At 46.4% G+C, this 22955-nt stretch overlaps 2 protein-coding genes across 3 annotated transcripts in view; one reads left to right on the top strand and one right to left on the bottom strand.

Moving 5' to 3' along the window:
- Nucleotides 1-3012, bottom strand: part of C2CD3 (C2 domain containing 3 centriole elongation regulator) — a 37667-nt gene extending 34655 nt beyond the window's left edge. Inside the window, exons 1-4 of one of the 2 annotated variants that reach the window (XM_053970505.1) lie at nucleotides 2817-3012; nucleotides 2250-2407; nucleotides 1487-1683; nucleotides 533-750 (exon numbers count right to left, since the gene is read on the bottom strand). In XM_053970505.1, the coding sequence (XP_053826480.1) occupies nucleotides 533-750; nucleotides 1487-1683; nucleotides 2250-2405 (571 nt within the window). In that variant the 5' untranslated portion in view covers nucleotides 2406-2407; nucleotides 2817-3012. Of the gene's footprint in view, nucleotides 1-532; nucleotides 751-1486; nucleotides 1684-2249; nucleotides 2408-2816 lie in introns of those variants that run through there. The other variant, XM_053970506.1, reaches the window with a different exon arrangement.
- Nucleotides 3013-3330: 318 nt separating this feature from the next.
- Nucleotides 3331-21636, top strand: PPME1 (protein phosphatase methylesterase 1). Its single transcript, XM_053970544.1, has 14 exons — nucleotides 3331-3550; nucleotides 9525-9618; nucleotides 10738-10830; nucleotides 11870-11927; nucleotides 12427-12478; nucleotides 14256-14410; nucleotides 15016-15106; nucleotides 15459-15524; nucleotides 15726-15858; nucleotides 16306-16435; nucleotides 16875-16919; nucleotides 17708-17772; nucleotides 18832-18899; nucleotides 19550-21636. Exons 1-14 carry the CDS (start codon nucleotides 3453-3455, stop codon nucleotides 19566-19568), a joined length of 1167 nt encoding a protein of 388 aa, XP_053826519.1. The 5' UTR covers nucleotides 3331-3452; the 3' UTR covers nucleotides 19569-21636.
- The last annotated feature ends 1319 nt before the right edge of the window (nucleotides 21637-22955 follow it).

Below are 22955 nucleotides of genomic sequence, written 5' to 3'. Positions count from 1 at the left end.
TTTTAAAAGCAATGTGTAGACACAATCAATGTGTCAGCTACAGTCAAGAAACTTGTCTTCTGCTGTTAAAAAGAAATCTTGACTCACTGGGGATTAAATGTGGTTTATACACCAGAAAACAGCTCAGCTAGGAGTGAGGGAGAGTGATCCTCCATCGGTCTCCCACTCCACTGCACAGGGAATTTCTCTGCACACACAGGGTCAGGTACTGCAAGGGCATTATCAGGATACAGAAGCAGAACTGATTTAGGGAAGAGCAGTTTGCCACTTCAAGATGTCTAATTTTTGTTCTTTTCTGTAAATATGGAACTCTAAAGACAGCACATACGGAAACGTGCCCTACTCCAAAGCTTATTTCAACCCAGCCCAGGCAACAGTGGGTTTGAAGAGAAGGCCTTTTTGGCATAATGCAGCAGGAGGGTGTGAAGTCTGTCTTTCCCTTCAGAAAACCTCGTCTCCAGACAGGCAGACAAAACACCACCAAGAGCTGTTTGCAGTGAAATCTGAAAGATGAAGGCAGCTGCACACAAACCTGACAGCAGGTCTTTTGTAGCCGGGCTGTGCACGGAGAGCACCCGTGTGCTCCTCCTGGGAAGCGCTTCGGGGTCGGTGCTGCTGGGAAACCACAGGGGCTGACTGGCAGGATCCATTTTCAAGTGCTCATCTGGCAAAATCACAGGGTGATGAGAAGCAGAAAAGGTGTCCTTCATGTTTTCACAGTTCTCTTGGTAGAGCAAACCGTCCTTTCCTCTAGGAAAAAATGAAACTTTATTTCAGTGACAGCTCGAGAGGGTGGGAAAAGGGATTCAGAGATCTGCAAATTCTCCCTTCAGGACATGCTCCAACAGGAAACATGACATTTATTTTAATGATTCCTCACCTGCCACTGAGACCATCAGAAACTGACCCAAGCTGCAAGTAAAAGTTTTTTTTAAAAAAAAGCTTTTTAAAAGATCTTTTTCACAAGAGCATGTTGTGACAGGACAAGGGGGAACAGATTCCCACTGCCAGAGGGAATTAGGTTTAGGTTAGCTATCAGGAGAAAGTTCTTTGCTGAGCACGGAGAGACTCTGGCACAGGTTACCCAGAGAGGCCGTGGCTGCCTCATCCGTGTCCAAGGCCAGGTTGGATAGGGATTGAAGAAGCCTGGGATAGTGGAAGGTGTTCTGGCAGCAGGGCTGAAATGAGATGAGCCTTAAGATCCCTTCCAACCCAAATTATTCGGTGATTCGATGATTTGAGGCACCTCTTGTGTGAACTTGCATGACTTGAACTAAGTCAACCTAAGAAGCAAATTTCTATCAGGCAAGAAATTGTCCCTGTCACCTCGGAAACCCTCAGCATCCTGGATTTCATATAAAATGGATGTTTGAAAAGATCAAGCATCCCATAACTCACAAGTGTACTGCCACTGCTTAAAAATTCTGTGTCAACTGCAAAATAAACCACAGTTTTGTCATGAGAGAAAAAAAAACCAAACGGGTACCTAGGAGATGTGGCTTTGCTGTTGTCAACAGAGTCCTGTTCAACAGTCACCCATGTGTGCCTGGGCTGCTGGGATGGAGCAGGGAGCTGGGACTTGCTGCTCCCCTGGGCAGCAGCAGCACCTGAACCTCCTTGTGTGGCTGGCACACAGCTGCTGGTGTCATACAGCTCTGGCAGAGGTTCCAGAACCAGTGAGACCTGGAAGACAAGATGTGGAAATATTACTTTGTTCTCTTCCTAACTAAGTGCAGTAAACACTGCATTCAGCTTCACCTGTTGTGCAATGGAAAACTGCTGCTTTTCTACATGAAGTAATATTTACATTACACAGCTATGTCACATATTTACAACTACTTGTTTCTTGTTCCATGCTTTCAAATCCAGTCAACTGCCTTTCATAATCAATTCTCCAGAGCCAGGGCTGCAAGACAGAATTTTCTTAATTCCAGATGTCAAATCTTCTATTATCAGCCCAGTGAAGTGTAAGAATATCCATAAAATATCCATTTTAATTCTACTGTTAACAGTCACTCTCCGTGTAGAGTTGACCACATGTTCCTCATTAAGCTCAACTACCCCACATCCCTCTGAACAAAACAAAGTCAACACCACCAGTATTTGTTTTTTTCATTTGTTACCTTAGCTCAGAAATGCCCTGGACAGAGAGCAAGCCTGCAGTGTGCCATGTACAGCTTGGCCCTGCACCTGATGACACCAGTGTCACAGCACATAATTTATGACAATGAGCAAAGACATCAAGATACCTGCAGCTCTCCAAGTTTATCCGACGTAGGTGACACCACAGCAAAAGACCCTTTGATGGGATGGCTGGGAGAGAGCTGGGACAGCTTAGTGATCTGTGCTCTGCCAAGGAGGAGGTGGTCAAGCTTGGTTAGAACCTCCAGGACCAGAACACCCATATCTGCAAAAATCAGGAACATCTTCAGGCCAGTCCCATGGTCACAACTGACACTTTTTGGCCAAAATGACAGCAATGCCAGAGATTTACGTTACGTCAGTCCCATGCTCACAACTGAGACTTTTTGGCCAAAATGACAGCAATGCCAGAGATTTACGTTATGTCCTACAAGGAAATGACAATAATGGGGCAGCACAGACATTATCACTGGCACTAAATGATGATGAATAAGTACAGGATTACCAGGAAGGAACGGGACAAAGGGAAATGCTTACCGCTGCTCGAGGGCAACCCCCTGGGCAGCCCGACCACCCTGCCCGTGAAGAAACTCCTCCCGACGCCCGACCCGAGGCTTAAGACCCCGTCCTCCCGTCCTAACCCAAGCCCGCGCGGCTGCCGCGGCGGTCCCTACCTGCCAGGTAGGCGGCGAGCTGCCGGGGCCCGCAGCGCACGGCGAAGCGGGCGCTGGTTCGCCCCGCGGGCTGCCCGGCCCGGCAGGCGGGCTGCAGCACGGTGCCGCCGCTCGTCTCGCCCCACCACCGCAGGCGCACCACGGCGGGCGGCTGCGGGGCCGCCCACAGCACGCGGGGCACGGTGCAGCGCAGGAAGCAGCGCGCCGGGCCCTGCACCAGCGGCGGCAGGCTGGTGGCGGCGGGGTCGCCAGCACCTGCGGGGACAGCCGGCGTCAGCGGCCCGTACATCGCCCCGAGCCCCCGCGCCGCCTCCCGTCCCACCGCCGCACGCCTCTGTCCCCGCTGTACCCCCCCAGACCCCGCTCCGTCCCCGTCCGCACCTCCCCGCCGCCGCATCCCGCCCGCGCCTCCCGCCCGGCAACCGCCGCCGCGGCGGGGGACTACAGCTCCCGTCGTGCTCCGCGCCCCGCCGGGCGCAGCGGGGGCGCGGACTACGTTTCCCTTGGTGCCTCGCGGGCGGGCGCGCTCGGTGCCGCGCGGCGGCGCTGTTGGGGGAGCCGCTTCCGGCGGGGGCGGCGCGGGGCGGTCCCGGTGTTCCCGGTGTTCCCGGCGCTCCCGCTGCGGCCCTGGCTGTCATGTCGGCCCTGGAGAAGCAGCTGCATCTGGGCCGCCTCCCGCCTCGGCCCCCGTTGCCCGGCGGCGGCGGCCAGTCGGGGTCCAAGATGCGCATGGGGTAGGCGGAGGAAGGGCAGGGGCGGATGCGGAGATCGGGGGGGAGTCTGGGGGGAGAGGTAACCGCGGAGCGGAGGCTCCGCAGGGAGGGGGGCTCGTGCTGGGGGTCCGGAGGGACGGGGTGGTCTTTACTGGGGGGATCTACAAGGAAGGGAGGCACGTTATTCCGGGGTCTGGACGGAGGGAATGGTCATTGTCGGGAGATCTGGGAAGAGGAGAGCTCGTCCTGGGGGATCGGGACAGGGAATGGTCACTACTGGGGAATTTGGAGCGAGGGGAGCTCGTCCTGGGGGATCGGGACAGGGAATGGTCATTTTCGGGAGATCTGGAGGGAGGAGAGCTCGTCCTGGGGGATCGGGACAGGGAATGGTCATTTTCGGGAGATCTGGAGGGAGGAGAGATCGTCCTGGGGGATCGGGACAGGGAATGGTCATTTTCGGGAGATCTGGAGGGAGGAGAGCTCGTCCTGGGGGATCGGGACAGGGAATGGTCACTACTGGGGAGTTTGGAGCGAGGGGTGGTCATTCTTAGGGGGCCTAAGGGTTGGTCCTGTTTCCCAGTGCTCCAGGAGAGTGACATCTGGATCAGGCTTCTCCAGCCACAAAGCTGTCAGTGCCCAGAGTATCCTCAGGCTGGGGAAGGTGGCAGGGGCTGGGATCAACTCTCCTGCCCTTATCTCCCAGTCCTTCTGCCATCAGTGTTTGGAGGAAGGGTCAAGCACCATGTCTGGGCGGTACCTCAGAGTGTGGCTGGGGGGAGAGGTGTGGAAATTCTCAGGATCTGAATTCCTAAGCTGGAGCTGGACTTTGATAATCCTTGTGGTGGGTCCCTTTCCGAGTCAGAATATTCCATGATTCTGTGAAACGGGATTTCACCCATGTGAAGTAGGTGTGCTCTGCCAAGTGACTTTAATCCCTGCTTAAATCTGCATTTCGAGATGATGGAAAAGTCTGGGATACTTTTTAATCTTTTAAGCAGGGGTTGAGAGCACATTTTGGGAGCTGTGGGAGAAGTTCGACCAGTCTAAGGGTGTAACATGTATTCATTTATGTAATTCTTCCTCTCTTACCATGCATTGGAGAGGTTTTAAACTCTCTCAGGGAAATTATTATGAATGAAACAAAATCCAGTATTGCGGTTAAGGATCAAGAATTCCCCTGGAATTCTTCCCTTGGAAGCAGTGGGGAGTAGTTCATAATAATGTTGTGGTTTGATTTACTGCTCTGCCACCCAGCAAATCCCTTTACAGCTGATGTTCCTGTTGTGGGAGGCGCTGCACATCCAACATGGAATGGCCTCATCCAGAGGGGCTTGAGGCTTCTGTGAAAAGGAGACGAGGAAGTGGGATAGAAAGTTTTAAATTAAGCTGAGCTTATCCTTATCAAAGTTCAGTTCAGTACAAACAAGTGCAAGATTCCCCCTGAAGAGAATTCCACCAAAAGAGAATGGGATTAGTTGTACAGGGAAAACACAGTGTGATTTACAGTGCTGGCAGATGTACAGGGCTGCACCAAAATAGTTCTTCAAAATTCAAAGTTTACAGGGAACAAAAATAACTAAACTTAGGAAAATAATTATTTGCTGCATTAAGCATCTCACATTTATAAATGTGATTTATTTCTGTGCTTTCAATTTCTTGAATTGCAAGCCAGGCTTTTAAAAAAATGGGTTTAACCTTAATATCCAAGAATACCAGCAACTTGGTTTTTCCACAGCTAAATCCTCTGACTGGTGTCTTGGGCACTTTCTTTTTATTCCCTTTTTTTTTCCACCATGCAGGTCATCTTAATGTGACTGTGGTGTAGCTGAAAGCAGATCTTGAGAAGCAGAGGATCAAGTGTGTGAGATTGCTACAGAAAAATAGAATTTACTGAGAACTTCTTAACCAAAATAAAGTCTTAGATTTTTTGGCAATATGCTGTTAAAAGGTTAATGTGTGTTTCAGTAGTTCATAAAAAAATGGCACCTGTTGCTGCATTTAAGTACGTGAAAATAAACTTGTTTCTATTTTTTCTTTAAAATTTATTATTTTCTTGCTATTTTTTCAGTACAATCACTTCCTTATGTCTCTCTGTGGGAGAGTCTCATTTGAGAAGTCAAACTGGCCGAAGCAAATTGAATCATGGAATTGTTCAGGCTGGAAAAGCCCTCTAAGATCTTGGAGTCCAACTGTTCCCCCAGCACTGCCAAGGCCCCAGTATCCCACATCCCCAAGTGCCCCAGCCACACAGCTTTGAGTCCCTGCAGGGATGGGGATCTGTGCAGCTGTGCCAGGGCTGGACAGCCCTTCTGGGGAAGGAATTCTCCCTGATACCCAACGTGGCTCCTGCGACGTAGTCTAGAGTGGGTTTTGCGGGAGCATGGGACGTGTGCTAGAATTTCATTGTATTTCACAGCACGTGGCATCGATTCCTGCTTTGCTAGCACAGTCTTCTCCTCCCTGGATTTAGGTGCTCTCCAACAGAAATGATGGTTGCAAAAGGCCCTTTCCAAAGGAAGCTGGAGCTTCTCTTCAGCTCGAGCAGCTGGTGAAACTCAGCCACTGGAGGAATTCCGTGTCCATTTCTTTAAGGAGCGCCAAGGCTGTGTTGGGAATTGCCTGTGTGTTGCAAGTGATTCCTTCCAATTGCTCGAATGATGAAAATCAAAAACAAAGTCAAAATCACAAAACAAAACAAAGTCAGGCTTATGGCCTGATTCTGTGTTCTGTGGGGAAATAAAATAATACAATTTGTAAAGTCACCGGTGAAGCAAGAGGCCCCACGGCAGCAGATCCCAACAGCTGTAGCAGCTTCTGCATTTCCTGTCTTGTTTTTTGCCTTTTGTTTTTGGCTAATGGCTCATTCAGAGTTAAGCACCCAGATGGGATTTAAAAGTGAAAGTCAGTTTGCTGTTCCTTTCCAATGTGTGAGTAAAAATCACGTACAATCTCTGAAGATCTTTTAATTATCTAGAAGGCCATGATTGGATCAGATCTGTGTAGTTCAATCATGGCAATTCCTACTCATTTTTTCCTTTTTAATCCATTTTCTCCCCTTGGAATCCTTTTAATGAAAAAGCATTTTATGTATTCAGCATCTCTAAGGCAGAACTTAAGATACTGTCCTTGTCAATTTTTAGAATTTCTAAATACAACTTGTCAGCCGTGGCAGTTCTTACTTGTAGATGATGTTTGATTTGGTTGGGTTCAAATATGATGCGAGAATGAAATCTCCTGATTCATGCACTTGTTCTATATTTGCTTTAGTAGTTTTAAATAGGGCCTCTCAGCAGAAAAAGGACTTTCTGAAAATGGTTCCTTCTGCTTGGTGCAACCTTTTTTTTTTTTTTTTTTAGTTTTAGGAAAATACCTGAAAGAAAACCCCTTAAAAAATTGGGGAGAGATTTGCTGAGCCACATGGGCATCCTAAGGATCGAGGACATGATAAAGAGGACAAACTGCACAATAGGATAAAACAGAGGGTGCCCAGAATTTGTTTTGTAATTCCAGTTTAATATGCTGGCTGGCTGTCTGGCTGGCTTGGATTTTACAGATCAGTCTAGAAAAATTATTATGTCAGATCCATTTCTGTTTTGATTTGCTGGATACTTTAAAAAGTTGTAATTAGTTCAGTCAGCTTAAATATTGGTCAGTCAAATATGGCTTCAACATAGGAAGGTGCAAAACCACAGCTGCTGTTTATTGGGCACGCTTACAATTTTGAATGTGTGTTGATGCTTCACTAAAAAAGCCTCTCTAGAAAAACTCAAAATCAAAGATTCTTTTCTTTGGATAAATGTTTTTGCTCAACCCTCTATGGTCATCTGGGATTTTGTGTAAAACTGCACATGTATTCTGTCCTTTTGGGGGTTCAGTGTTAAACCTGAGGTCACTCATGTTTCCTCAGCATTGTTTGGAGGCAAGTATTTTGTTTTAAATCACGATCAACATGTATATGCATCAGAGGTGATGATAGTTTTTAATTCCCAGCTCCTCTTCACTTTCTGCTCCAATTCCCTTGCCAGCACAGGAGTTCTGCTGTATGTTTTTCCCAGATACTTCACGTGTGACACAACTACTAACATTTTCTCTGGAGGTGTTCACTCTTGTTAAGCTGAATTTAAAGCTTTGCTAAATGCATCAGTGTGGCAAGCTCCTGGGGAAGGGCTCTGCCTTGGTTCCATGGGTTCCTCTTGCAGGCCATGAGATTCTCTCCATGGATCTGCCTCGGTATTTGCATCTGCCTGCCTCTTGCATGGAAATCCTAGCACTGGGTGTCTGCTCTCAGAAGTGGCATTTGAAGGAGACACAGAAATACTCATCCCTGCAAGTGTCCAAGGCCAGGCTGGATGGGGCTTGGAGAGGCCTGGTCTGGTGAAAGGTGATTTCTGGGCACCAGCCAAGAGGCTGCTGTGCTCCCCTGTGTAACAGTGCCTGTCCATCCTGCAGCCCTGTTCCCACAAAAATGGGCTCATTTGGCACACAGCCAAAGCTCTTCATCCAGCGTGCCACGACCAGTCAGCCACTTCCCCCTGCTCTGCCTCCCCTGTAGGTAGGAGAATTCCCCTACAGATTTCTGGAGTCACAGTAGTGCCAGGGCTGGGTCACCAGGGAGCTCCTGCTGGCCACCAGATTTATGGATTATCTGGGAAGGGACAGGCAGATGACAACATTTACTGATCACCTGGAATTGCTCAGGGCAGTGGAACCCAAAAGCAGCTGTAACACGCTGTGCAAAAGTCTGACTGCAGTTGAAATGCTGCATTTTGAAAGGGTGATGGAACTTATTTTCACTAACTGCACATCCTACTTATTCAAAAACCAGAGAAGGGAAATCATCCAAGCTGTGGGCAGTTCTCTTCATCTCCAGAAAGAACCAGAACTGGTATGGAGAGAGCATGTGATCAGGGTTGGGATGGCTTCCAGGGAAAAATTAAGCTTTGAATGTGATATTTTTTTCCTTGATCAGAGAATGAGATTAGGCTGAGGCGGTAAAAGAGATTAATATTTTCTGGATTTATGTAGGTGTGTGACATCTCATTTAATTGATATTTGACAAGAAGTCTGGAAAACCCACAGGAGGGAATTTGGTCCATTCAGAGGGTGGCTGTTTATGTTTCATAGCCTAGAAACACCAGGGGAAACAGAAATTTTGTTTCTGCAAAATTGAAAAGCTGCTTTGTCTGTTATTTTCTATTTCTTTAGGAAGCCAAGAATTCAGGAGAAACTTCTTCAGCAGGGATTTTTCTGCTGTGAAGGTCTTTCACCCCTCACGCCCATGCTTGATTTTAATATTCTGTGCTGCCTGCCTGCCTCCCCCAGAAGAGTTGAAGTGCAAAAACATGGTTAAAATGGTGCACTGTTACTCATCCTGTATCCTGGGCTCGAATTGAGCCTAATTATGCCACTTCCAAAATTAAGCACTACTCTTTTAGCCTTACTGAGTAAATACCAGCCTGAGAAACAAATTCTGCATCAACTGAGTCATCAGGAAAATTCTGATTGCAGAGCCTTTTGTCTGTAATGGGGGTACAAGGAGAGGGCACAGCTGCACCTTTTGAAGGAAGCAAAAAATAAATTGTTTTGTCAGCTGGGCACCTTTTGTCTGTGGGTCATTGCAAACTCAGAGGTTGTACTGGGACAGTATCACTGTTCTGTTTATTTTCCCTTGGCTTGGGTCTGTGTAGTCTAAATCACCATTGTTCAGTCTTCCTTGGAATTGCTTGATGAGGAAAATACTCTTTTCTCTGTTTCCAGTACATTTTCTCAATAGGAGCAGCAATTAGGGAGGGGAAAAAGGGGAGGATTTCTTCACTGACAATAAAATTCTGAATATTGTGGTTGTATGGGAATTTCACTGATGCGTCGTTTGCTTCTAGTCTGAACTGTTGTGTAACACCAGCATGTTCTCTTCAGTGAGAGGAGGCCTGGATGCCAATTTCAGTGGAAGACTTTAAAAATAACTCCTTCTTATGGAATTTTTTCTGTCTTGCAGCCCTGGAAGAAAGCGTGATTTTTCACCAGTGCTTTGGAGCCAGTACTTTGAGTCTATGGAGGATGTTGTGGTAGAAAATGACACTGGCAAGGATATATCCTTTTTTTTTCCCATATTGAATTTGTCATAATCTCAGAGATTGGGGAGGTATCACGTTTTGTTTAGTTTATTTGGGTTCTTCAGCTTTTTCATGTGTTCCTTCTCGTCTTCCATTATGTCTCCTGCAGGGTTCAGTGTCAGTAACTGGAACTATCCCTTCTAGGCTGACAGTTAAACTGTACCTAGCAAGGCCAGTTCCTGATATTGCTTCTTTAGTAAGCATTAATTTTAAAAAGTGTTTCCAACAGTCCAATAGCATATTTTGCAGGGAAACACTCATCAGGTTCTCATAATTCAAACCATGTCAGGCCCAAAGCTGTTCATTGATTTTTATTAACTACAGTTAGTTAGGTGGCAATCAGTGAACTGTCTGCTCAGGATTAATAGCAGCAGCACAACAGATAAACCTCGACAGAAACATGTAGATGTGAATAAATACTTCCACATTTCTGGCCAAGGCAGAGGTTGTGATGCCATCAGTGTCTTCTGGCAGTACCAGCCAGAGATTTTTCTGCAGATGTTTCCTCTCTAAGATAGGAATGCCATTAGGAAGACCAAACTTCCAAGTTACTTCTCTCCAAACACACTGGGAGGTGTGAGATCTCTTTCCCTATTCCAGGCTGCTCCAAGCCCCAGTGTCCAACCTGGCCTTGGACACTTCCAGGGATCCAGGGGAAGCCACAGCTTCTCTGGGCACCCTGTGCCAGAGCTTCACCATCCTCACAGGGAGGAATTTCTTATGAACATTTAATCTAAATCTCCCCTCTTCTAGTTTAAAACTGTTCCCTTGCCCTCTCATTATTTTGTCTGTGTAAAAAATAACTCTCCATCTTTTTTCCTAATGGATTTCTAGTTTTCTCTTAGTTCACTTCCCTGTTGTGCCCAGGGAGAAAAGGAGATGAGTAAATTATTGGTGGGGGGAAGAAAACCTGGGCAGCAGGAATACAACTCTTGAAGCTTAAATTGAGTTACATTTTTGTCCACGTAACGCTTGAAAATTCCTGTTGGTCAGATAAATGAAGGGTAGAAATAAAATACTGTTTGGTATTGCAAGCTCTAAAATCCGTTCTACTGCCTTGAAGCAACTCAGTGAAATGTCCTTAACTGTTCATACACTTTTCGAATTTACAAAAGTGGCTTGGAGGGGCCTGTCTTGCTGCTGTTACACGGTGGAGGCCACTCTGCTCTGTCCTGGGCTGTGTTTACTGTAAGTAAGGCTGCTGCTCTGTAACAATAAATGTGTGGAGATGGAGCTCTCAGAGTGTGGAAGGCAGTTATCCATGCACCTCTGGGAAACACAGGAAAACAGTATTCTAAAAGACAACAATATTATCTTTGCGTGGTTGGGGTTCTCACTTAGGTGCAGGGCACCTTGCAGATGGAGGGTTTGGGCTGTCTTTAGGGGCTGGAAAATACTAATCTCTGGATTCATTTGGTTTGGGGAAAGCAACTAACTGCTCCAGTCATTTGAGAACTGAATAGCTGAAAAATCAAAATAAGAGGACTGGGTAGCTTTGAGGTCTGGGTAGCTTTTGCCAGTTGTGTAGGTGGTTCTCTTAAGAATCCCTCAACAAATTCCCCCACTTCTGCTGGGCTGTTATTTAAATAATCAATGATTCCTTAACACAGAAGTCTTCCTGTCAACAAAACATGCCACTTCCCTGTGATGCCTGAAATAACTTAGTTAAATTGATATGTCTGGGAGAAACTGAGGCATACTAGTGTTGCAATTATTATGCTCTGCCTTACCTTAAAAAGATTCCTCAGCTATTCCCCCTGACCTCTTTGGACTAATCAATTTTGATACATTTCAGCCTGTAGAATTCTATTCTTTGAGAGCAAACTGAACATGTACTGCAAAGCAGCTGCTTCCCCTCCATGTCAGCCATGGAGCCAAGAGTAATTTGGTACCGTGTGGGACTTGAAAAGCAAGAGAATCCCCTTGGTGTCCGTAATCCCACTGCTGTTCCAGTTTTCAGAGGTGCTGCAGGGCTTGAATTGGTGATCCCAGGAAAGCCACGTCATGTCTTCCACACAGTGCAAGAACTGTCCTCAATAGCAGTGGGATGTTCACAAGGATGGGGCTTTGGCCCATTAAGGACAGTCATGGAATAATTCTGCTTGCATTCTGTAACGCCCCATCCAGTCCAGGCTCAGCTTTTTGGTGGCCGTGAAGAGTTTTTAGGGAGTGCTTGTTGTTGCTAATCCCACTTTGCAAACGATATTCTCTCTGTCTCTCCTTGCAGTCTGCAATCATTAACAGGATCCAGTGTAGGATTGTGGCCTTAGACCTCCGAGGCCATGGTAAGTCAAAGAAATAAATCTGGAGTCAAATTAGTGTGCTATAACCTCCCATTTTTTAAAGGAGATGCAATGAATTCCTCTCAGGATGACTAGGAAAACATCCTTAAGGCATCCCAATTTTGATTCAAAAGCAGGGATGGAAGACTGTCTTCTGTCAGAAGCTGAGACCCCCCTGAACTTTTGCTTGAGACAGTGCTGGACTACTTCCTTCCACCAAGCCATCTTTCATATTTCCACAACCTTTAAGTGGTCTTTGCCATGAGAAATAAGGCTCTTCTTTCATTTTAAGATCCATAAAGAACAGTTATGGGCAGTGTTTCCTACCCATAGTACCAAGGGTTCCTGTTAATTCTGTGTTTCTTAATTATTCATGTTCATTGCAGTAGGCTTGCTCTTCATATCTATGCCTAAAAGCTTTGTACCATCACTGCTCTAAGTCCTGAGGGGGCCTGAAGTTTTTCAGCTTAAGTGAACTTAACTTGGGTTGGGTTTTTTTCAGGAGAAACTAAAGTAAGGAATCCTGAAGATCTGTCTGCAGAGACTATGTCAAAGTAAGGAAACTTATGCTTGTTTCCCTTTCACAAACCTCCCCTTTCTCTCCTTGGCTGAACAATAAATGACTTGAGGGCACACAGCCTTCATTCAAAGGAGCTGGAAGATAGTTTAATTTCACATGACTCTGGTAGTTATCCCTGCTTTCCTTCCATTCTGGGACAGTTTGAAATTATGTCTCTCCCAGCTGAGCCAGATTCCAAGGACTGGAGTTGTTCTCCCAGTACCCTGAGTTTTTAAACAGTGAGCACTTTGAACCTGCCACATGCTGAAGAGCTCCTGATGGAGGTGGAATGCTTCCCTTAGACATCCATGGGGTATTTTGGCCTGAAATCACCAGTTTGACTCTTCCTCAGCCCTTGGAGTGAGTGCTCAGAGCGGGCCCACATTGGCCTGGTAACACCCCCGAAGTCTGGGTCACAGACACCGGATTTTCAAGCATAGAATTGCTTTTTCAAACTGTCATGACCCGCTTTGGCATGCTAATCCATCCCCCTCTTGACAAAACTGTAAGAAAAGCAAATACCCACTGCTAAGCACATTATGTTCTGCCCATATTTAGTACAAAGAGACTCTTTGCTGTGACTACAACTAAATGATGAAGGATTTTGTAACCTTCCCATGGACAAATCCACTTGGTTTGTTGAAGGGAGGCCATGTGTGAAATGTATTCTGACTTCCATTGTATACCTTATTCCTGCTGCTTATGCCTTGTCAGATCCTGATGTGTAACTGTCCTGAGGAGATGCTGGATTAAATAATTAGAATATTTTAGATCTGGAGCAGCACTGCTCTGGGGGGAAAGCGAGTTCGTTTTGTTTTGAAACCTTCCCCTCTTCTTAGCAATGAGCTTGAAACTTAGTCCTGAGTATCTTTTAAATAGGAGCCTTAAATTATAGCTGGTGTTCCTGTTTATTCTTTTAAATCAAGTCCTCAAACAATTTTCTCTAGCAGAGCAGACAAGCTGGCCAACCTGTTCATTTTTTTCACTTGTTTTCCATTTTCAATACTGCTCAGTTCTCAGGTTCCTCTGAATGGTTGTAGTCAGGAAAGCCAGCTTGGGGGTGTCTTTAAACTGCTCTTCAGGAGATTTCAGTTGTTAGCTCTGCTGCTGTTCTGGGGTTTGAGAATCATACCAGCCAGCTTTCCCATCCTGGGAGAAGTGTTGAGAAGTGACAGCTTCAGTGTATCAGGAGGTGCCTTTTGGGAAGGGTGGGGAAATTGCCCCTTGCCTGTCTCTGCTCACAGAGAGTCTCAGTCTTTTTGCTCGTGCTCAATGTTGTTCATCTTTACCATGGTCAGCAGGGCCCAGTTATTTTTCTCTCTCTAATTCCAGTTTCTTCTTTTAAGAACAATGAATTTCTTGGTTTGTGCTTCCATGCAGGATGATTTGACAGCTTTTTCTCACCTTTTATTTAACATTCCCACCAGCAAGTGTCAGCCTAAAATGTTTTCTACAAGGAATCACAGAATTTGGGCTGGAAGGGACTGTAAATTTCATCCACATGGGCAGGGACACCTTCCACTAGACCAGGTTGTTTGAATAACTTTTAAATTAGTATCTTTTAAATGAGGATAGAGAGATAAATAGAAAGAGATATGACATGGATGTGCAGGGAAGCACTGCTGGCAGGGTTTCCTGCTTTGGTGCAGGGATGAAGCAGTGACAGCAGAGTAATCTTGTCTGTTGCCTGCGGGTTGGAGGAGGCGTTGAGGGCGTGTCCCCGGTGCTGGCAGAGGTGGAGGTGCCATGCCGGCTTTGCTGTCCCTCTGCAGAGACGTGGGGAGCGTGGTGGAAGCGCTGTACGGGGACCTGCCGCCGCCCATCATGCTGATCGGGCACAGCATGGGGGGGGCCATCGCCGTGCACACGGCCGTGGCCAACCTGCTGCCCAGCCTGCTGGGGCTCTGCATGATCGACGTGGTGGAAGGTGAGTGTGGCTGCTGCCGAGGCTCCCAGCTCTTCTCTTAGCCCCAGATCCCTGAATACACAAGGGTTTGCCCCAGTTTTAAACATATTCCCCCCTCCTTACAGATCCTGCTCACACAAAAAAAAAGTCTTTCCAGTGTGATCCCTCCTTTCTCCTTTTCCCTTTTCCTTTTTCCATGTGTACTCTCTGTTTACTTTTTTCCTGCTAATGTCGCAGAGCCAGAGAATCAGCTAGGTTGGAAAAGACCTTTGAGATCACTGAGTCAAACCTATGACCTAACACCACCGTGTCAAGCAGACCATGGCACTACTTTCTTTGAAACACTTTTCTTGGTGGGGAAGAGGGTGGCTTTTGCTGTAATGCTTGGTGCTTATAAATTATTGCAGCTTTCTCTTGCTGTCTGAACATCCTACCTATTCAAATAGTAATTTTCCAATATGACTGTTGGCTTAGAAATACTAATCTTTACTTTCCTTAGCAGCATTAAATCACTGGGGAGCTCCAGCTCTCTGTGAGGGTGTTGCAGCCAGTTTTGTACAGAGGGATGTGGCAGTAATTTCATCAGATGCCATGAAGTTGATGAAGATGATGCCATTTGCTTTTAGGTACAGCCATGGATGCCTTGAACAGCATGCAGAACTTCCTAAGGAGTCGTCCCAAAACATTCAAGTCGCTTGAGAATGCCATTGAGTGGAGGTAAAGCTTGGGCTCAGTCTCAAATCACTTGTCTTTGTAGCCTGACTCCCGAAGGAAACAAAGTTTATATAATTTGGCTGTTTACAGGCCCTGTCCCAGCCCCTTGCCATGGGTTTAACCCTGTTTCACTGTTTCCCCACCAGCACTTCTCCCTCTTTCTCACAGTTACAGTGACAACGGGAGGGTCACATAAGTTTAGCTTAAGCCACTCTGTTCAGTCTGAGAGCAGGAGCTTTGGGAACAGTTTGGGAAAATCCTGAGCTGTAGAGGAGTTTAACTCATTTCTGGGCCTGCTGATTCTTGAATCTCTTCAGTAAATATTTCTGTCTTATGATTATTTTTTTTCCCCTAGTGTAAAAAGTGGACAGATAAGAAATCTCGAATCTGCCAGAGTTTCTATGGTCGGTCAAGTCAAACAGTAGGTGGCCTTTGGTTTATTTCATTTATTATTTTAAAATCCTTTTTTCTGTTTTACAATACCATTGCTACATAAGTGCACTTGAAAATGAAAATTTCTTCAAGCAAAATTGCTGAACACCTATGGTTTAATCCTGGGTGGTGTTTTGGTTTGGATTTCTTTCTTTTGTCAGGGAATCAGTTTCTGATTTTATTTTCACAGGTGTGAAGGGGCTGCCAGTCCTGAATGCCCTAAAGCCATAGTAGAGGGAATTATTGAGGAAGAGGAGGAGGACGATGAGGATGAGGAAGGAGGAGGCTCTGTCAACAAAAGGAAGAAAGAGGATGACACAGAGGTTGGGAGTTTGTTGTTGTGTTTTCAGCTTCCCCTGCAAGAGCTGTCACCTGTGGTATCCAAATCATTCTGATATGAAAGGGAGCCACTCCAGGGAGAGAAAACTGGATGAGAGCCAAGCTCAAATGTTCAGACAATTTGTGAGCTATTTGTGTCAGTAAAAAATAGCAAATCGATTGCCCTGAATCCTGCAGTCTTCTCCTGAAGGCTCTTCTCTTCTTGGTGTAGCTCTTTCTGACTTTCTTGTTCCCTACTCATGTACTTTGATTTGGAGAGAGATTTAGAAGCAAGGAGGGTCATCCCTGGAAGTGTGTAATCCACCAGAGGGAGCCAGTATTTTTTTATTTTTATATCTATGTATTTATGCATTTCCAGGTGGCTCCCTGAGTTGGTTTTCTTTCTGCTGTTTTACTGATCACTAATGCAGAGCTCTCTCTCCTCCCTGCAGACAAAGAAGGAGCATTTATACACGTGGCGAATCGAACTGGCCAAAACAGAAAAGTACTGGGATGGCTGGTTCAGGGGTTTATCCAACCTCTTCCTAAGCTGTCCCACTCCAAAGCTTTTGCTTTTAGCTGGTACGTTGTCTCTTCCAGTCCTGGTGTGCACCTCAGTGATGTCACATGTGCATTTTAGAGAACGGGGTCAGCACTGGGCTGCAGTGTTTCCTGGGAATACCTGGGCTTCTCTGTGTCTCCTAAAATAGCGTGGTGTGATTTGAACTTCTTGAGTGAAACTCAAATACAGCTTTAAGCCCTTTTTGTACCTTAATAGCAAATACAGTGTGTAAATACCCTTTTAAGTTTTAGGGAGGGCTGTGCTCATGCACTTTTTGGCTGTGTTTCTTTCCTGCAACTTTACTCACTCAAGGTGCAGCAGTGAAATGTCGTGGGTGTCAGAGGTGTTTATTTTCTGTTTTTCAAGCTAACGTCTCTTTTAAAATACGGAATAAAGCCTGGCTCAGAGAATTGTGTTCTCTCTGGCTCTTCTCCAAAACATTTGTTTATTTGATTGTAGGTGTTGACAGGCTGGATAAAGATCTGACCATTGGACAGATGCAAGGTAAGTATTTAATATTGTTACTTCAGCCTTACTGTAATGCTCTTTTTGCACGACAGCTTGTTGCTATGGGTACAGCCAATATCCAAACAAATGGGCATTAAAGAATTCGTCCATCCTAAAGTGTTCTCCTGCTGTGGTCAAGGAAAGGTGGGGAAGGTGAGGAGGGAAAGGTTCAATTTGAAGGGCTGTTGCTGTGGGTTTTGTTCAATCTAGTGTTCAGTGCTCCCAGCAGTGGAGCTGCTATATGTCTCTTGGATCAGAATGATTGTCTGTGAGGGCTTCTGTCTAATCCATTTTTTCCCTTTCTAGCTACATTCCTGATGTTCCTAGCTAGAACACTTGGGACCATTCAAAATTGTCCCATCTCCCAGTGTTTCTGACAGACAGCAGACCAGGATTAAGCACCTTCATTCATGTTTTGGGGTTTGGGTTGGGTTTTTCACCCCTATCCTTACTTTCCAGAGCAACCAGTACTGGAAAGTAGTATTGGATAGCAGGGTAACTGTTAACTTAAGGTAAATCTGGTAGGAGTTCTAACTCTGACACTTGCCTGCATTGAGAACCTCTGAGAAGTTCAGGTTCATTTTAACTCCTGGGAACCTGTTCTAGTTACACCTGGAGAAGGTGAATTAAGCAGCTGGTCCATGTTTTCTTTGGAGCTCATGGGCTGTGCATGGTGTGGAGTCTGCTGAGACTTCCTTCCATCCCTGGGGCCTCTTTTCCAGCTACATTTAGTGAGGTCCGTTGGTCCTGGGTGAGATCCATATGCTGACTCTCTCAATCCACAGGGAAGTTCCAGATGCAGGTCCTTCCACAGTGTGGCCACGCAGTCCATGAAGATGCTCCAGACAAGGTGAGCCCCACCGTGGGGTTGAAGCTACATAAGCCACGATCTGAAATGCAAAAAATGATCTGTTCCTTACCATGCAGGAGAGATCATACTTCAGGGGCATCTTTTGGCACAACAACTGGCTTTCACAAGCAGAGCTTGGGTTTTTTAGCTGTCTAGAAAGCCCTGGCTAAGATGTTACATGCCACAGGGCTGGGCTATGGATTTAACTCTCAGGCCTGTGGTGATGTACCTAATTCTACCCATGTGGAGTGTGGATTTCTCTTCCCTTCCTTTTCCTCATGCAGTTCCCCACTATCACTTGCACTAAGCTGCAGCTTTAGGGGTTGGTCTGTGTTTTGTTGAGTTGGGTGGCTCACATTTTCCAAATAGAAACCAAATGTTCCTGAAGCAGCTTTGACAGGGCAGTGCTGCTTCTGGGCACTGCTGGAGTTTGTGTCCAGACGGAACCAGGAATGCGGTGCAGCCAGTGGAGATTGTGGTTGGGAGCCCATCTGGTTTTAAAGCTCATTCTGCACTGACAGCTGTGATAAAACTCAGCCTTTCTGTGCTTCACTTTACCAGTCTGAAATAGGTGTTTTTATCTAAACACTGAGTTCTTAAGTTGTTACTCTTTTTTATTTATTCTGAGCAATATTGACCTGGATGGGGCTGAAGCTGGATGGGGCTTGGAGCAGCCTGGTCTAGTGGAAGGTGTCCCTGCCCATGGCAGGGATTGGGACTGGATGAGCTTTAACGTTCCTCTCAACCCAAACCATTCCAGCTTACTGTCTTGCATCCTGAATTTACCTTTTCTCCCTGCTAAACTTAGACATTGTTTTAAGAATTACTGAAGTGGGTGGAGAAAAAGTTTGGTCACTTCTTGATGGCAGGCTCAGTGTTGCAGTAAAGCTGGAGGTGTGTTACACAGAGCTCTTGTTTTAAAGGAGCAGACACTTCAGCAACAGACTCCTGAGGACGTGAACTCTTGTTGGAAATACTGCAGGCTTTGAAAACTGACTGGGTTTCATCTTCTCTTTGTGTCCCTTTAAATCCTGAGCTATTTTTTTCCCCTTCTCTCAGGTTGCTGAAGCTGTTGCAACGTTCCTGATCCGTCACAGGTTTACAGAGCCCATTGGTGGATTCCAGTGGTAAGGCTCCATGGAGTTGTGTCCCTGAGCAGAGCTCCTGCTCTCACTGCCTATTTGGCTCTCGAGGTGGGAGGCTGGAATTTTAGCATGGTGCTAAAAACCACAGATAAACAAACAGCTCTGAATCACAGCCAGTAATACATTCGGTGTTTATGTTCCTTTTAAATTTCTCACGTATTTACATGTGCTGATGAAACCTCCTTCCTTGGAAGGCAGGAGCAAAGCAGGTTTCTTTCTTTAGAGCCTGCCAGAAAGCAAAACGACAAATTTTATGGCATTTAGCTTAAATAATATTTCATTAAGTAACCAAGGCCCTGTGTTGTGGAAACAACTTGCGTCACACTCCCTTGGCCAAGAAATACTGGTGAGATCAGGCAGGTGAAGCTGTGTGCTTCACTTTGCAGACTTTCCATACTTATCTCATGTGTCTTCTTATCAAAATGGCCTGTGGAAGCCAGGCCCCTGTGATCAGCCAGGCAGTGAGAGAAGGGTGTGATTGATAAGCTTGAAAGTGTAGGTTGATGTGTAAATAGGGAGGGAGGGCGATGACCTAAAGACTTTACAGCTAAATTTAGGTTGTCGCTGAGTTTGCAGAGAATACCTCGATGCTAACATGGAGTCTTTCTTCCATTCTCTTTTTTGCCTCCTAGTGTGTTTCCTGCTTGTTAATATCCTGGTGTTCTCCAGCACTGATTCCCATTGTAAATAAACTGCACCAGAGGCCACTGTGATGTATCCATATCCTCTCATCTCCCAGTCCAGCAGCAGTGAGAAGTTGGTGTGAGATTCATCCCCTAGAACTAGCTATCCAGAATATCTAAATTCTTAGGGACTTCCTTGCTGGGAAGCAGCTTCTACTGAAGACCATGAAAAGCTCTTCAGGCCCTTGGAACTGGGATCCTCTTCTCTGCTGCCACAAGGAAAGACCTCCTGGAATCCCATGTAGTCAATCGTACCAATCTCCACCAATTCTCAGGCTTTCTTGGACCCAGATGCAGAAGAGCTGTTGGCAATCCAGATCCACTGAGGGCATTGCAGCACAGCCAAAGGCTTCAGGATTTCTCCGTGGAATCATAGAATCATCTTGGAAGTGCCCCTTAGATTTGGGTTTTATATATACACTTTTTTTTCCCCCTAAACCAGACGAGGAATCGGCTCCATTGGAAGCTCAGGTTTCATCTCACCAGCGCCAGCCTTAGGGGTTAAGCTGTGGGAAAAGCCTGGAGGCCACTTTCCTGGGCAAAGTTGGATGGGATTGTACATCAAAAAGGCGAGGGGGGGACTGTGAGCTCCATTTCAGAGTCTTGCAGCTTTTCAGGTGCTCGTTTCAAGTCCTCTCTGGGAAGAAGAGCCTGAATAACTCCATCTACTACAGACACATCCCAGGCCAGAGGACTCTGAACCTGCATTTACGAGGAAGACCCAAGAGCAGCAGGGACAATGTGGTCAGCAGGCAGTTTGGCTGTTTTCTGCCCCTGGAATGTGTTTGTTCTTCCCTTCTTGTAGCTGCCACACACAGCTGGGCAGAGATCAGCGCCTTTGGGATGGAAAAACATGGAATGAGCTGTAGGAAAAACCATGGGAGACCTTGGAGTCAGTCCTGCTGATGTTGATACAGAGGTGTAGGCAGCTGTTCTCCCCAGTTTTAGAGGAAGGATCTTGTTTCTACTGTTGCTTCCTAGATCATTTTGTTGCCTGCCTTCCAGAATTCCATGTGCACAGAGAACTTTTCTTCAGGGTTCAGTTATCCACAGACAGTTCCTGGGCTTGCTTTTACCTAAGAGTCACTTTTGAGTGTAAGAGCAGACATGTTTTGGAGCAGTTTTCCTCAATATTTTGCTGGTGGATGTGTGAAATCCCTTTTTTTGCCTGGTGTCCATAACCCCTTGCTGCTGTTTGATGATTTTAACCCTGCTCTGCCGAGGCAAAGTTCTGTGGTGATTTGGGAGCTGCCCCATGCGTCCCATGACAAGAGCCATCAGGAATTCTTGGCACTTGAGAAGTGCAGATGGGGCAAAGGTTCAACCATGGCCTTGGGCCTGGTGGAGCTCCACTTAGCTGTGATTCACCGGGCACAGCAGCCGTGGTGGCCTTGCTCCCGTCCCTTCCCTGACACATCAGGCTGGGAAGCGCTTGGATTAGAGACAGGAAGGCCTCATTCCAGAGAGGAATGCCCTCCTGGCACTTTGGCCGTGGCACTCAGGTGTTACAAGAGCAATTGCTGGCTCTCTGCGCTTCCCTCTGTGAGTCACTGTGTCAATGCATTAATTTGATGTAGTGTCCACCCTGGTTTAGTTCCTGATGGATTCAGTGGATCTTCAGTAGTCAGGATGCAAAATAGTTCTTTCCCCAGCCATGTCCCCAAAATGGCCAAAATTCTCTTTTGCAGGAGACCCCTTTGTTCACATTGTTAGGGATGAACTAATCCAGCGTGTCTATCCAGAGTCTCACTTCCCGGGATCATACTCGTGAATGATCGTGGTGAAGTCACATTCCTCCGTGCTGAAGTAACTTGGAGAGTCTGACTTGGAGTGATTCCTCGCGTTATCCCTTTGATTTGTGAGCTCGTCAAAAAGCCCGACCAAGCAGAACCCTCCGTGGAAAGCCAGTCAGTTTTGTATTCTGTAGAAGCACCACTGGAAAAGGAATTATTTCTGAAATCCTGTGGGCTGCCTGGGATTCTGTTTTGCTGTTAACATTGAGTGAGTGAAAAGAAAATAAATATTTCAAGAGCCTATTTAATTGAATAGTGCGTCGCTCCGTGCCAGCTCCCAGCCCTGCCTTGCCCTGGATAGGTGCCTGTTCAGGGACTCATGTGGTACTGGATTAAAAAAAAATGGATTCCAGGGACAGAGCAGCACTGTGGGGGTGGGTGGAAGGGAAATTCCTTTCAGCTCTGTCAAGCCATGCACATTTTTGAGGCTGTACTTTTGTCTGAGAAGTATTAATGCTCCTGCCGCAGTTTCCAGGGGGCTGCAGCTGGGATAAATGGCATTTGGTGAAGGATACACAGGCTGTGGTAAGAGTAACTGCAGAGAGAAGGAGTCTTCTCTGGCTCACGAGAAACAGGGACACACAGAAGTTCCTCCCCAAAACTCCCAGCTTTGCATTTTTCCTGCAGCCTTTTGAGTACTTAGAAACCTCTCTTGGTTTTGTTTCACTTATTGGATTGAGGATCAGTGGTAACTTTCCCAGTGGAGGATCCCAAGGTTTGGCAGGAGCAGGAGATGCACTTTGGGATGCTGGTCTGTTGCTGGCTTCATTTTAATTGAATAAATTAAATAAATAAATGTCTAAGACCTAAGATGAGTTTTGCCAGATTATGTGTACTGGACAAAGCCATCAGGGATTTACAGATGACTGGAGCATTGGGATTGTTGGAAAAAGATTATTTCCTGTATTGCCAAAGCAGGTACTCTTGCTTTGAATAAATCAAGCCTTGAGTAAGGAATTAAACTCAGGCCTGGGGCTGTCCAGCCAGAATTTTCCCCTCAGATTGTGACGGGGTCTGCAGAGGTGATGCAGCAATAGGTAAAGTTATTTTTTCCCTTTTCACCAGGGAAAGGCTGAGGAAGCCCATTCCAGCCCTGCTTTCCACCTGTTTGTGATTTGCAAGAAAAAGGCAGAGCTGGGCAACACAGACCTTGGAGAATTCCCCCCAGGAGGGTCTACTGGGTATTAGGAAGAAGTTCTTTTACAATTTAGGCCCTGGCACAGGTGCCCAGAGAAGCTGTGGCTGCCTCTGGATCCCTGGAAGTGTCCAAGGCCAGGCTGGACAGGGCTTGGAGCACCCTGGGATAGTGAAGGTGTCCCTGCCCATGGCAGGGGTGGCACTGGGTGGGCTTTAAGGTTGGTCACTACCCAAATTATTCTGATTCTGTGACTTTAGCACTGACATTTTTCCTCTTCTCCACTACTGCCTTTTCTTTTGGGAGCAGGAAGGCCTGGGAAAAGGGCTGTGTGGAGGTGCCTGGCAACCAGCTGTTCACTGGTTTGAACTGGTAGTCAACACTCTTGGAAATCTAGACCTGAATCTTTAGGCAAGGTCAAAAACTT

The sequence above is a fragment of the Vidua macroura genome, chromosome 2, assembly GCF_024509145.1.
Source record: "Vidua macroura isolate BioBank_ID:100142 chromosome 2, ASM2450914v1, whole genome shotgun sequence".
Taxonomy (NCBI): domain Eukaryota; kingdom Metazoa; phylum Chordata; class Aves; order Passeriformes; family Viduidae; genus Vidua; species Vidua macroura.
The sequence above is the reverse complement of the archived record's forward strand: the minus strand, read 5'-3'. Positions and strand labels throughout refer to the sequence as shown.